The 15,685-nt window shown below is 45.6% G+C and overlaps 1 protein-coding gene across 4 annotated transcripts; it reads left to right on the top strand.

The window, feature by feature from the left end:
- The first annotated feature begins 514 nt into the window (after positions 1 to 514).
- On the top strand, positions 515 to 15,010 carry LOC132386942 (gastrula zinc finger protein XlCGF57.1-like). 4 transcript variants are annotated; one of them, XM_059959298.1, is made up of 4 exons: positions 515 to 1,351; positions 5,894 to 6,044; positions 12,150 to 12,260; positions 12,595 to 15,010. In XM_059959298.1, the coding sequence occupies exon 4, from the start codon at positions 12,793 to 12,795 to the stop codon at positions 14,527 to 14,529; it is 1,737 nt and encodes a 578-aa protein (XP_059815281.1). In that variant the 5' UTR covers positions 515 to 1,351; positions 5,894 to 6,044; positions 12,150 to 12,260; positions 12,595 to 12,792; the 3' UTR covers positions 14,530 to 15,010. The 4 variants fall into 4 exon arrangements, with proteins under 4 accessions (XP_059815281.1, XP_059815278.1, XP_059815280.1 ...); XM_059959295.1 differs by lacking the exon at positions 12,150 to 12,260 and having other exon boundaries at positions 516 to 1,351; XM_059959297.1 differs by lacking the exons at positions 515 to 1,351; positions 12,150 to 12,260 and adding an exon at positions 1,369 to 1,445.
- Positions 15,011 to 15,685: the final 675 nt, after the last annotated feature.

The following is a 15,685-nucleotide window of genomic DNA, read 5'->3' as shown; positions in this document are numbered from 1 at the left end:
AATGGGAGTAGCGCAGGTCCTGAATCCGCTGCTGACAGCGGTGGGGGAATGGGCTGGTCACGTGATTATTAGCCCAGCAGTTAAATCGATAAAGCTCGAGCACAGCAGCGCGTGGGTGACGTAAGACGTCACGTGAGGGCAGATCCCGGTGTGGGGAGCCCATGTGTGACGTCAGGCAAGTGGGGGGTGTCTGACGTCACCTGTGGCGGAGCGCTCGTATTTAAACGCACCAAAATGGGCGTTTCTTATTATTTCGGTCGGACAACAACATTAATCACGGGTTTCATCACTGGATCCAGTGTTGTGAGATTAAAGTCCCCTGTTATGTGTCCGGCTGTGCCGTGTTGTTGGTGGAGTGGGCAGCGTGGTGTTTGTCTCGATTCGGGTCACAACACCAGAATTGCCAGCGGGGTCCACACACAGTGTATTAGTCAACAGAAAACCTCTCGTCCCTGCAGCCTTTGTCTCCTGCAAAACTCAACACCCTGACAGTGTGGACCATAGATACCCCTTCCTCTCAGAGTCAGGGAATCATTCAGACAGCTGATCGCTGAGAGGAATTATATTTATTGGTCATTAAAGTTCACACAGATTCGTTTGGACGGATTTGATGTGGAGTTCAGGGTGTCACAGTGAAAGGGCCGGACGGTCGAATCCTCTCCGTTGTCCAAACATCCTTCCAGGTGAGGCGACACTTGACCTGTGAATCTTCCGGGGTCGCCCGTTGTGTCCGCTGCTCCCGATGTGGCCGCCTCGACAGTGATGACACCGGCTCCTCCGCAGTTGTGCGGGGTAGGAGTATTTTTTTTTATCGGGGGTCGTTATTATTGTTCCTTATTGTCCGGAGAGGTAGTTTTTGAGGTTTGATGATTGGGATCCTGCTCTTCTTGATCCGGGGGGTGGGGTAGAAGTTTGATTTTTCTCTGCGAACGACTTTCTTGCTCTCTCTTTGTTTCGTGGTTCTATGGAGAAACAAAAACGCAGTGTTATTTATGGACACCTGCTTTAATAATAAACTAACCTTTGAACTATCCGCTCCGAGCGGGAGTTCCCGGTGTCCAAACATTTTCATTCCGATTCCCATTCCCGTTGCTACCCGGCCTGCTGCGTTCGGCCAGCATTTTGTTTGTGTTGCTTTGGATTTCCAGGATCTGCAGACTTTGTCGCGTTTGTGATTTACCTCTCCGTTGTCCGTCCCGCTTCCGGCCACTTGTGGCGCTGCTGTGCGGGTCTCCGGCCGTCGGCGACGATATGCAGACATCCGGCCATTGGTGGCGCTGTGGAGGAACGCTGCTGAACGCATGCGCGGTGCCGAGTGCCGCTGTTTGGCGGTTCTCCGATTGGAGCAGGGGTGAGTAGGGAATGATCCCGGTGTTGTGCACCTCGGGGGCCGGTTGCATTGGGAAAGGGCCGGGCCCGAGCTCTGCTGGACGGCTGGAGCAGGGGTGCAGTGACAATTTTTTAGCTGCCAGAGCTGTAAGGGGGTGGGGGTGGTTTGGGGTTGGGGTGCGAGTGGTTTGGGGTTGGGGGGGGGGGCGTCGGTAGGTTTGATTGATAAGTTCGTGGCCTAAGTTAGAAGGCCTGAAGTTATACAGCGCTCGGTACCTGCACGTGTAGTTCAACTCTTTGAGTGATTATGCAGAAAGTTTGAAGTTAATAACTTTTGTGGTATTTCTGTTTCAGATAATTGGAAATTGCTAAGTTTTGTAAAATTGAATCCTTCCACCTTAGGCCACGAACTTATTAATCACCCCTAATTTGTGACACCCAATTTGTGTACATGCTCATTTCATTTACTGGGCAACTTCCTTGTGCCATTCGTGTAATGAGCAGGTGCACAAATTGGGTGTGACATATATAGGGCTTCTTATAATGTCAAGCAGTAAACCAAGATGAAAGAAATATATGAATTCCAGAGCTCCACAGAAATATAGTGATAGCTAAGACATTAACAAGATTACAGCCTCTCACTACATTTCAGTGTATAACTGGTACAATTAAACATATAATACTTAATTTAATAACATGACAAAGCATTACACAGTTGCACTTAACTGATTATCATAGAATATAATTATCAAGCAAGTAAAATAACTTTGTTTCCTTAGAAGTCAAACGGTTGTAAGTGAGAAAAATGTACTTTAGGATTAGCGAGTAATCCACGGACCACCACAGATGTAGCCTTACTAATACGACTGAGTCAGAGCAGACGGCCGCAGCGCTTAGCAGTGTTCCTCAGAGGTATAAAAATAACAAAAATAAAGCAGTTCAGTTTTTATACTTTTAGCCCCTAAATTGGAACCAAGTAATCAAGTATGAAAAAATAACATCTGATGAACTATTGCTAAAGCCATGAATATTGCTGAATATTAGTCTCAAAAGATGTAGGTTGTCAACTCTGCTTCGTACTGTTTCTCTCGGAGAAGTGGTTGGATGGGAAGTGTACCTGTGAGTGTTGATTCTCACAATATCCTCACAGGTCAGGTGTTACATGGTGAGACCGATACAGACACTGTTTAGTCTTTAAATATATAAAAAGTTAAACAAGCTTGAATCTTTATTATTATCGCATCTATACGAATAGAAAAGATTGTATTTTGAAAGTCATAAATGTTAACGGGGAGCAGAGCAACCATTTGGGAGGTTTGGAAATGTGTTTTGTCTCGTCATTGCCTCACTAAATTATTCTCCTTCCTATCATCGCAATGAGAAAAAGAGCCTCTTTCCAATCAGCTGCAGTTGGTGGAGCGAGGCCAAGGGGTTGATCTGCTGTTAATGATATAATAGTTGAAATGATGTAAAACTAGCTTAAAGCCTGGAAATGTCTTTTTTTCCATTTGGCTTGGAAAACAAAACTAAATTTATCCAGGTGTAGAAGAGGATTTTGGATGATTAGCATGTGTATTTGATCAAAATCAGACGGAAGATAAGCAAGTAGTGAATTTTTCTTTCATTGTTTTCAACTTTTAAACTTGGGTTTCCATGTTCATTCCTTGCTGAATATAGCTCCTTCCTGGTATCCAATGGTACCCATTGGAAAGAGCAGAAGAATGCTCACACTTGTGTACAGGGATTTCCGAGCTTCCTAGGACAATGGGTCGAGGGAGAAGGAATTTCACAAATACCTAAATAAAAAACAGTCACAGCTCCAGGATTTCACGAAAAATGATCAAATATTCTAATGTTATTAGTGGTATTTTTCCCCATCAGCCAACACCCCCTCTTCCCAACCCCCGCTTCCGTAAAATTCCCTCTATTTAATATGTGGCCGTTGTTAAATTCCGCGCTTGTTTATTTTGACTTTTTTACAGAGGTGTCGGAGCGGCTCTCCGGTGAGCTCTGGTAGCACTGCACCCCTGAATGTATGAGATAGTACAGGGTATGAGATAAAACCCTGAGCAGTGTCGATGATCAGAGGGATCTTAGACTCCAAGTTCATCATTTCCTGAAACAGACTACACAGATTGATCGGGTGGTTAAGAAGGCAAATGGCGTGGTTACCTTTATTATTTGAAGCACTGAATTCAAAAGTCGTGAAGTTGTGTTGCAGCTTTAAAAAACTAGTTAGACCACATCTGGAGTGTTCCAGATAGTTCTGGTTGCCCCCATTCTCGGAAGGATGTCGGTGCTTTGGAGAGGGTGCAGAAGAGGTTTACCAGGACACTGCCTGGATTAGAGGGCATGAGCTGTAACGAGAGGTTGGACAAACTTGTGTTGTTTTCTCCAGAGCGGTGCAGGCTGGGGTGAGACTGGATGGACGTTTATCAGATTACGAGAGGAATGGATAGAGTGGACAGAGGGTATGTTTTACCTGGGGTTTGAAATGTCTGACACATTTAAGGTGAGAGGAGATGTGAGGGGCGTCTGTTTATTTCCACAGAGTGCTGGGAAGCTGGAGACTATGCCTGGGGTGTCAGACCCCACCGGTCACGAGATCCCATTTGCCCCTCCCATTTAACTGGAGATGTAACGATCTCTTTGTGCATGTTCAGATGGGTGGTCACGCATCCTCCATGTTGTGTTGGGAAATCTGATGTTGGCCACTGAGTCCTGTTAACTTCTCCCGAACTTGCCTCGCTTCCTGAGGCTCCTCACATTTGTCCTGGAGCTTTATGCCTGTTGTGTCTTCTCCCGGATTGGGGTGGGTGAGGAAAGAGAACGACCCAGGTTATGGGGATCTTTGATTTCACTGCCTGCTTTACCAAGGGACCGTGAAGTCTCGGGGGGAGAATGGTTTCTGTGATGTGCTGATCTGAATCCAAAGGTCTTACCAGTTCCTCACAGTCACGGGCAGGGCAGTTACCGTGCAAAGCGTGAAGTTTCCGGATGGGAACCTTTCTATGGTGTGTTGATAAAAATCTTGTGAGTGTCAAAGTATATCTTGCAAAGTCTTGTTGTTTTTGCTAATTCTGTCATTTTTGAATCTTTTGTACGATAGTATGTACTATTCATTCAGTACCTATGTGTTGCTGGAGGACCATCAGTGATCGTCCTTGATCCCTTCTCCCACCTTGTTCCATCTGTTCATCTTGTTCAACCTCTGTCCAGTCTCCTCACAACCCCCAACCCCGTTTCAGTGATGTACACCAACCATCTGGGTCAACCTCAGTCCGCCTTGTATCCCACCTCCTCAATGTTATATATCAGCAATCTTTCCTCCAACCCTTGTCTTCATTGTGAAGTGTTCTTTTGTACCTTTGGCCTCGCTGAGTCATTTCCAGAATCGGTTATTGTTAGCTGGAATGTCGGAGGGTCATCAGGTCCCAGTTCTGTTGTGCATTGGTGTGGAGGTGCTCGTTTATGAACAGTGACGGGCTGACGCACTGCAGCATTTTACTGGCAGCAAAGAGTACTGGGAGAGTTGGTGCTTGGGCTCTAATCTTTTGATTGGCATTCCAGGCAAATGGAACTGCTGGTGTTTTAGCTTTGACTTTGGTTAGTGCTTCTACAGACGGGGCTGGATGCTCGACCTGCAATGAAGCAGAAATTTCGAGCAGCTGGACATTGGTTGTGGGGAAATCCCGGATTGCACTACCCAGTGTGAGATGTGGGGACAAAGTGTGAGACTCTCAGGGTCGGTGAGTGGCAGATTCAGCTGTGTGAGTCTGTGGGGTTGGGTCCTGGGAGATCATGGTTTTTGATCCAGGTAAAGTGGACCCAGGGATCGAGCTGTTTGGGCTTGTGAGGTGTTGATCGAGTATTTCTGGTCTGGGATCAGCTGTTTGTTTCTGGAGTTCCTTTGGAAGCAATGACTGACAATCTGAGGAGAGGATGAGTTCCCATTCCATCCTCACAGGGAGAGGCTGTGAGTAAATGGGCTGTTCCGTGTTTACAACAGTAGAAATAGACCCAGAGATTGGTGTTCAAACTGTGTTTGGAAATCCCCCCCCCCCCCCCCCCATCCTCCCTCACTGTCAATCAGGCAGCTGTGCTGGAGATCTGCACTAAAAACTGAAAATGTTTGAAGTCATTCTGATGAAATGTTATTAATTGAATTGTATTGTAAGCTGTTCCTTACCTGCTGAGTGTTTCTGGTATTTATGACAGAAATTAATATATTCATGATTGCTAAGTAGCTTCAGGGTTACAGGAGGAAGGCAGGAATATGGTGTTGGAATAAAAATCAGCCATGGTTGAATGGTGGGCAGACCAGATGGATCGAATCACATTATTCTGTTCCTGTGTCTTGTGTCTTACCATGACTGAATGATGGCTCCTTCTTATCCCATATCATTCTGTGACATGTGAGGGACAATAAAAGATTGTTCACTGAGATCATTATATTTACCTTCAATGTTTAAATTTCAGTGAGTTTTGTTCCTAGTAACATTAAGCAGAAATGTTTGGTCCTCCTTTGTAATGTTAATGTGCTTCATTATCTTACATGTTAAAGTTAGACCTGCAGTGAGAGATTTATTGGAAGAAAAACCACGACTGAAGTCGAGGGAACAGCAACAAGTGAACCAGCCCGAGGATTGAGAGCACCGACTGGAGAGAACCCATCTGACTCGGAGATTCCAGTGATTCAGTCAGGAGAAAGTTTGGTGAGTCTCATTTATTCAAACACTGGTCCTTTAGACATTACGTACCTGCACAAAGGAAGGTAGGAAATAGTTGGGAGTGAGACAGAATGTGCCCAGAAGAACCAGTTATGCCAGTACCAGTCAGACCCAGTTGTGAAGAAGCCCCCCCCCCCCAATGTTCCCTTTAAACTTTTCGCCCTTCACCCTTAACCCATGTCTTCTGTTCTTTTTCTCCCCTAGCCTCAGTGGAAAAAGCCTACTTGCATTCACTCTATCTAGACCCATCATAATTTTATATACCTCTATCAAGTCTCTGCTCATTCTTCTACACTCCAAGGAATAAAGTCCTAAATTATTCAACCTTTCTCTGTAACTCAGTTCCTCAAGTCCCGGCAACATCCTTGTAAACCTTCTCTGCACTATTTCAACCTTATTAATATCCTTCCTGTAATTTAGTGACTAAAACTGCACACAATACTCCAAATTCACCCTCACCAATGCCTTATACAGCCTCACCATAACATTCCAACTCGTATACTCAAAACTTTGATTCATAAAGGCCAATGTACCAAAAGCTTTCTTTACTACCCTATCTACCCGTAACGCCACTTTTGGGGAATTTTGTATCTGTATTCAAAGATCCATCTGTTCTACTGCACTCCTCAGTGCCCTACCATTTACCTTGTATGTTCTACCTTAGTTTTTCCTTCCAAAGTGCAATACCTCACACTTGCCTGTATTAAACTCCTTCTGCCATTTTTCTGCCCATTTTTCTAGCTGGTCCAGTTCCCTCTGCAAGCTTTGAAAACCTTCCTCACTGTCCACTACACCTCCAATTTTTGTATCATCAGCAAATTTGCTGATCCAATTTACCAAATTATTATCCAGATCATTGATATAGATGACAAATAACAATGGACGCAGCACTGATCCCTGTGGCACACCACTAGTCACAGGCCTCCACTCAGAAAAGCAATCTTCCACTACCACTCTCTGGCTTCTTCCATTATTCCATGTCTAACCCAATTTACTACCTCTCCATGTATACCTAGCAACTGAATCTTCCTAAATAACCTCCCATGCAGGACCTTGTCAAAGTCCTTACTGAAGTCCATGTAGACAACATCCACTGCCTTGCCTTCATCTATTTTCCTGTAACCTCCTTGAAACACTCTAATAGATTTGTTAATCATGACCTACCACACACAAAGCCATGTTGACTCGCCCTAATAAATCCCTGTCTGTCTATATACTTGTAGATCCTATCGCTTAGTACCACTTCCAATAATTTACCCACGACCGACGTCAAAGTTACCCTATACTTTCCTGAATTACTTTTAGAGTCTTTTTTACCCAACAGAACAACATGAGCTATCCTCGAATTCTCTAGCACCTCACCCGCAGATAACAACATTTAAATATACCTGCCATGGCCCCTGCAATTTCAACACTGGTCTCCTTCAAAGTCCGAGGGAATACCCTGTCAGGTCCTGGGGATTTATCTACTCTGACTTGCCTCTAGATAGCAAGCACCTCCTCTTCTTCTTTCTGTATAGATTCCATGACCTTAATCCTTGTTTGCCTTATTTACATTGACTCCATGCCAGTTTCCTTAGTAAGTACAGGAGCAAAAAAATACATTTAAGATCCCCCCAATTTTTTTTGGTTCCATTCATAGCTGACCACTCTGATCTTCAAGAGGACCAATTTTGCCAGTCTCCCTCGGTGCTGGAGGCCTGTTTCGTCCAAGGAGCCCTAGGCTCTTTGGCTTGAACCCAGGGCAAACCCTAACGGTGGTATGGGGAACCTCCAGTCACCAAAAGAAATCTGGAACTTTGGCCAGAAATGCAATGCCGTCTCTTCCTTTAACCTCTCCAATCACCGTGACTGGGAACTTCTGTCCCTCGAGGGGTTTCCTCAGTTGAGCATAGGGTCATAGCACAGAGTCACATGAGAGCTGGCCACTGGCAGAAGGGGTTCAAATGTACTGGAGTCCAGATAAAGAGCCCACCACTGGGTGGTCAGAGGAAGCTATCAGTTGTTCGCAGTTCCAGCATGATATCCTTGTCCGTGTATAGAATCTCGACTTCCAACGGACAGAGCAAGTCTCTCCCTACGAGATTACACCCCCGTCTGGTGGTGACTGTAAATGAAACCTCACACTGGCTCCCCTGGAATTCCACCTGCAGTGGCTGGGTACGTGAATACGTACGTTCCGTGCCTTTCGAACCCAGACAGAGTGATTGTAGCGTCTGATAGCTGGAATCTTTTTTCCGATACTATTTCCTGATCGAGAGTGGTTTTCGTTGCCCAATATCAATCATAACCGGAATTGAAATTCCAGCACCTGTCAATATTACATTGGGCTCTTCCTGAGGGATGATACTCACAGTAGGAAGCATCTTTGCTTGTCAATTTCTAAACGGGTTGTTGTCCCCACCTGTCCCTTGGTACGTTTTTGATCCTATTTCTGATCCCAATATATAGCCCGCTCGCATCCTTCTTCCCGCTGAACATGTTCACTTTAAATATTAGTTCATTTTGGGGTTGATCAGGAATCGAAATCAGGTTCCAATAATATGTCAAAGCTCATCACATTCAATTTCGGTCATTGTCAGGCCAATTCATATTATCTGTTTTAATTATGTTGGCTAACTTAGTTGGTAAGTTTTGGAGCAGTAGGGCATTAAACTGGGGGTACAGATTCCCATTATTAAAAGGCTTGGTCTCCTGTGAAAGTGCCATAGCAGGCCACAAATCACTCCCAATAGTCTGGTCCTGATTCCCCAGGCTTACGTTTGCATTCAAGTACTTTAGTGATGTTTACAGGTTGCTGGAGAGCCCTTTCCAAGGCTTGAATAATCTGGTCTGTCCGTTCATTCTCATTATGGTTTCCTGCCTGTAACTCCTGATAGGTTTGGTATCGCAATTCTGCCTTCCATTTCCACCCCTCATCAGCTGAGAGAATCATGCTGCAGAGACCGAATAAATCTTGCGGAGTCGCATTAGACATTTGTATAGTACTGTGGACACACTGAGTAAACTGTGCTGGTTTTTCTTTTCTATCTGGGGCCTGATTCATGATCATTATCGTTTCTTGAGGCTTCCAGGGTGCATACACAGGAATCACCATAAGACAGTCGACCATTCAGTACATTGAGTCTGCTCCGCCATTTCAACATGAGCTGATTCAATCTCCCCTCGAGTCCCATTCCACCGCCTTCTCAGCATAACCTTTGATGCCCTGACTACTTAGATGCCTATCAATCTCTGCCTTAAATACACCCAATGACTTGGCCTGCACTGCCGCTGGTGGCAACAAATTCCACAGATTCACCACCCTCTGGCTGAAAAAAGGTTTTCGCATCTCCATTCTGCATGGGCGCCCTGCAATCCTCAAGTCATGTCCTCTCGTACTGGACTCTCCCCACCATGGGAAACAACTTTGCCACATCCACTCTGTCCATGTCTTTCAACATTCAAAATGTTTCTGTGATGTCCCCCCCCATTCTTCTAAACACCAATGAGTACAGTCCAAGAGTGGTCAAACGTTCCTCATATGTTAACCCTCTCATTCCTGGAATCATTCTAGTGTATCTTCTCTGAACCCTCTCCAATGTCAGCACATCCTTTCTTAAATAAGGAGCCCAAAACTGCACACAAGTGACATCTTACCAGTGCCTTATAGAGCCTCAACATCACATCCCTGCTCCTATACTCTATATTCCTCTAGAAATGAATGCCAACATTGCATTTGCCTTTTTCACCACCAACTCAGTGTGGAGGTTAACCTTAAGGATATCCTTCACAAGGACTCCCAAGTGCCGTTGCATCTCAGAACTCTGAATTTTCTCCCCATTTAAATAATAGTCTGCCCATTTATTTCTTCTACCAAAGTGCATGACCATACACTTTCTGACAGTGTAATTCAATTGCCACTTCTTTGCCCATTCCCCCAATCTATCCAAGGCTCTCTGCAGACTCTCTGTTTCCTCAGTACTACGAGCCCCTCCACCTATCTTTGTATCATCAGCAAACTTAGCCACAAAGCCATCTATTCCATAATCCAAATCGTTGATACACAACGTAAAAAGAAACAGCCCCAACACGGACCCCTGTGGAACACCACTGGTAACCGGCAGCCAACCAGCATGGGATGCCTTTATAAAACAACACACACAAAATGCTGGTGGAACACAGCAGGCCAAGCAGCATCTATAAGGAGAAGCACTGTCCACGTTTTGGGCCGAGACCCTTCGTCAGGACTCAATGGGGATGCCTTTATTTCCACATTCTGTTTCCCGCCAATCAACCAACGCTCTATCCACGTATGTAATTTTCCCATAATTCCATGGACTCTTATCTTGTTTAGCAGCCTCGTGTGGCACCTTGTCAAAGGCCTTCTGAAAATCCAAATACACAACATCCACTGCATCTCCCTTGTCTAGCCTACTTGTGATTCCCTCAAAAAATTACACTAGGTTTGTCAGGCAGGATTTTCCTTTAAGGAAACCATGCTGAGTTCAGCCTATCTTGTCATATGCCTCCAGGTACTCCGTAACCTCATCCTTGACAATTGACTCCAACAACTTCCGAACCACCGCTGTCAAGATAACAGGTCTATAATTTCCTTTTTCTCCCTTGCCCCTTTCTTAAGTAGCAGTGTGACATTTGCAGTCTTCCAGTCCTCCGGAACCATGCCAGAGTCTATCGACTTTTGAAAGATCATTGCTAATGCCTCCGCAATCTCCACTGCTACCTCCTACAGAACACGAGGGTGCATTCCATCTGGTCCAGGAGATTTATCTACCCTTAGACTATTCAGCTTCCTGAGTACTTACTCTGTCGTAATTGTGACTGCGCACATTTCTCTTCCCTGACACCCTTGAATGTCCGGTATATTTCTGATGTCTTCCTCAGTGAAGACTGATGCATAATACTCGTTCAGTTCCTCCGCCATCTCCTTATCTCCCATTACAATTTGCCAGCATCATTTTTTATCAGTCCTATATCTATTCACAAAGCCTTTTACTCTTTATATACTTGAGAAAGCTTTTAGTATCATCTTTGATATTATTTGCTCGCTTCCTTTCATAGTTCATCTTTTCCCTCTAAATGACCTTCTTAGTTTCCTTCTGTAAGCTTTTAAAAACTTCACAATCCCCTGTCTTCCCACTAATTTTTGCTTCCTTCTATGCCCTCTGCTTTACTTTAACTTTGGCTTTGACTTCTCTTGTCAGCCACGGTTGCATCCTTTTTCCATTCGAAAATTTCTTCTTCTTTGGAATATATCTGTCCTGCACCTTCCTCACTTCTCACATGAACTCCAGCCACTGCTGCTCTGCCGTCCTTCCTGCTAGTGTCCCTTTCCAGTCAACCTTGGCCAGTTCCTCTCTCATGCCACTGTAATTTCCTTTACTCCACTGAAATACCGACACATCGGATTTCAGCTTCTCTTTCTCAAATTTCACAGGAACTCAGTCATGTTGTGATCACTGCCTCCTAAGGGTTCCTTCACTTCCATCTCTCTAATTACCTCTGTTTCATCACACAATACCCAATCCAGTACAGCTGATCCCCTAGTGGGCTCAACAATAAGCTGTTCTAAAAATCAGTCTCAGAGACATTCTACAAATTCTCTCTCTTGAGATCCAGTGCTGACCTGATTTTCCCAATCCACTCGCAAGTTAATATCCCCCAAAATTGGAATTCCTTGGAATGTAGAAGATTGAGGGGAGATTTGACAGAGACGTACCAAAATCATGAGGGTTATAGATGGGGAAAATGCAAGCTGGCTTTTTCCACTGAGATTGGGTGGGACTACAACCAGAGGCCATGGGTTAAGGGTGAAAGGTGAAATGTTAAGGGGAACATGAGGGGAAACTTCTTCCACTGACGGTCATCCGGGTGTGGAATGAGCAGAAAACCCAGCTGGACCATGCGAGGTCAGTTTCAACTTCTAAGAGGGTTGTATAGGCACCTGGATGGCAGGGGTACAGGAGCAGACAGTTTAAATAGTTCAACACAAACTAGATGGGCCAAAGGGCCTGATTCTGTGTTGTGCTTTTCTATGACTGTGACAAGAACCTGAAATAATATGATTATTCTTTTAATTCCTTTTAACAGCTGTGCGGACCAACCATTTATCTGGGCAGGAAACGTTTACATGGCTTCAAAACTGTGGCACTTCACATTGACAATAGATAAAAGAAAATCCCAGCTGCACGTCAACAAAGGGTATTTGTGTGAGAGTGTTCAGTTACTTTGCGGACAGGCACTCTTGCAGCTCAGTGGAAACAGAGAATAATACCAATGGAGAGAGTCAAACTGAGCCAGGTCACAGATTGGTGACGGCAGAAATGCCCGATTCTTATAGACACAGGAAGATCATCAGAGAATTTGATGGTCGTTCCAGATACCTGCACTGTGCCCAGCTGGAAGATGACTTCTCTCTCCAACTTGGGTTGAACCTCACTGTAACAGTGTGATGCCAGATCACACCTTGACACCTCAAGTAATCTCGTCTGACATATTGTCCTTCACCCATTGATGTACTATAAATCTTTTTCAGGTTAAAAACAACAAGGAAATTATCTACGGGGAGGTCAAACACAACACGCTGTTTTGTTGTCTATGTCCAGATATTTAAGAAGTGGAACAAGGGATTTACTCGATCATCATTCCTACTCAGGCTGTGGGGAGTGATTCACTCGATCATTATTCCTATTCAGACTGTGGGAGAGATTCATCGATCATCTGACCGACTGACATGCTGTCAATTTACACGGGGGGAATCCATTTATCTGCTCAGTCATCCACTCTAATGGCTCACCAGCGAGTTCACACCGGGGTGTGGCCATTCACCTGCTCAGACTGTGGGAAGGGATTCATGTTGTCAGCTCACCTACTGAGTCATCAGTCAGTTCACACGGGTGAGAGGCCATTCACCTGCTCTGACTGTGGGAAAGGATTCACTTTGTCATCTAATCTTAAGCTACATCAGCGAGTTCACTCTGGGGAGAGGCCGTTCACCTGCTCAGACTGTGGGAAGGGATTGGCGTTGTCTTCCCACCTACTGAGACATCAGTTAGTACACACTGGTGAGAGGCCGTTCACCTGCTCAGAATGTGGGAAAAGATTCACTTCGTCATCTCAACTTAAGGTACATCAGCGAGTTCACACTGGGGAGAGGCCGTTCACCTGCTCGGACTGTGGAAAAGGATTCACTCAGTCATCCCACCTAGAAGCACATCAGCGAGTTCACACTGGGGAGAGGCCATTCACCTGCTTAGACTGTGGGAAGGCATTCACACAGTTTGCTACCCTACAAGCACACTGGTCAGTTCACACTGGGGAGAGGCCGTTCACCTGCTCAGACTGTGGGAAAGGATTCACTTCGTCATATAAACTTAAGGTGCATCAGCGAGTTCACACTGGGGAGAAGCCATTCTCCTGCTTAGACTGTGGGAAGGGATTTGCGTTGTCATCTCACCTACTGAGACATCAGTTAGTACACACTGGTGAGAGGCCGTTCACCTGCTCAGACTGTGGGAAAGGATTCACTCAGTCATCCCACCTACAAGCACATCAGCGAGTTCACACTGGGGAGAGGCCATTCACCTGCTCAGACTGTGGGAAAGGATTCACTTCATCATATAAACTTAAGGTACATCAGCGAGTTCACATGGGGGAGAGGCCGTTCACCTGCTCAGACTGTGGGAAAGGATTCACTCAGTCATCCCACCTACAAGCACATCAGCGAGTTCACACTGGGGAGAGGCCATTCACCTGCTCGGACTGTGGGAATGGATTCACTCAGTCATCCCACCTACAAGCACATCAGCGAGTTCACACTGGTGAGAAGCCGTTCACCTGCTCGGACTGTGGGAAGGGATTCACTCAGTCATCCCACCTACAAGCACATCAGCGAGTTCACACTGGAGAGAGGCCGTTCACCTGCTCATTGTGTGGGAAGCGATTCGCGTTGTCCTCTCACCTACTGAGACATCAGTTAATACACACTGGTGAGAGGCCGTTCACCTGCTCAGAATGTGGGAAAAGATTCACTCAGTCATCCCAACTACAAGCACATCAGCGAGTTCACACTGGGGAGAGGCCATTCACCTGCTCAGACTGTGGGAAAGGATTCACTTCATCATATAAACTTAAGGTACATCAGCGAGTTCACATGGGGGAGAGGCCGTTCACCTGCTCAGACTGTGGGAAAGGATTCACTCAGTCATCCCACCTACAAGCACATCAGCGAGTTCACACTGGGGAGAGGCCATTCACCTGCTCGGACTGTGGGAATGGATTCACTCAGTCATCCCACCTACAAGCACATCAGCGAGTTCACACTGGTGAGAAGCCGTTCACCTGCTCGGACTGTGGGAGGGATTCACTCAGTCATCCCACCTACAAGCACATCAGCGAGTTCACACTGGAGAGAGGCCGTTCACCTGCTCATTGTGTGGGAAGCGATTCGCGTTGTCCTCTCACCTACTGAGACATCAGTTAGTACACACTGGTGAGAGGCCGTTCACCTGCTCAGAATGTGGGAAAAGATTCACTTTGTCATCTCAACTTAAGGTACATCAGCGAGTTCACACTGGGGAGAGGCCATTCACCTGCTCTGACTCTGGAAAAGGATTCATTCAGTCATCCCACCTGCGAGCACACTACTCAGTTCACACCGGGGAGACTCTAGACACCTGCTCGGACTTTGGGAAGAGATTCTCTCAGTCAAATCAACCAAATGTGCATCATTGAGTTCACACTGGAGAGACCGTTCACTGGATGTGTGTCCATCACCGTTGCTGAATGCAATTTCGAGACTGACTGTCGGTGCTGAACTCTGCAATCATTGCTGCTGCTCACCACACCCAGTTCTGCACCCTGGTCACTGGGCATGGGAGGAGTTTCTTCTGCTGCACATTCACCTTTAATAGGACTGGAGTTTAATATTCTGCATCTGTGACAAATAAATCAGTTCTATTTTAAACTCTGTCTCTGGTACTTAGTGAAATTATAACACACGTAGTGCACAGTAGAGAGTCAACTCAGGCCGCCTGGGCTTTGCTGAGATTCAATTCCACGACAGTCCTTTTAAATCATCCCCTGTTATTCACCTCTCGCTCTCCCTGTGGTGATGGGTTCCAAATAGTCACCACTCTGTGGGTGAAGAGGTTTCCCTTGAATTCTCTGTGGACTGAAGAAGTTGAGCTGACTGCAGTTCTGTCTGACATGTTCTTCACCCCTCAGATCTCTGGATGAGGAAGAATGACATTGGTAGTTAACCTCAATAATCACGACTCATTTCCATTTTATGGGTCATTTTTCCTACTAACAAAGGATAGTTGAAAACACCAGTGTCGTTTAAAGACTGGAATTAGAATCGGAAACCATCAGTTGGATGTTCAAAGAATCATGGTCAGAAGCCAGAGGCAGGTCTGCACAGGGTAGAGTTTGTGGCTCTGGAAGATGGTTGGGGTAAGAACGTATTATGAGAAGGGAATCAGCAGCAGGAAGTGGAAACAAATAACAAAATAGGAACATTTTGAAGCTGATTGACAGAAAATAATTAGGTTGTCTGACTGATGACAGAAACAATACCTGTTGTGAGGTGCTCCATTGGTCGAGGGAGATGTGGGTGTTGGGAATGG

The sequence above is a fragment of the Hypanus sabinus genome, unplaced genomic scaffold (genome assembly GCF_030144855.1).
Source record: "Hypanus sabinus isolate sHypSab1 unplaced genomic scaffold, sHypSab1.hap1 scaffold_1403, whole genome shotgun sequence".
NCBI classification, from domain to species: Eukaryota; Metazoa; Chordata; class Chondrichthyes; order Myliobatiformes; family Dasyatidae; genus Hypanus; species Hypanus sabinus.
The sequence above is the reverse complement of the archived record's forward strand: the minus strand, read 5'-3'. Positions and strand labels throughout refer to the sequence as shown.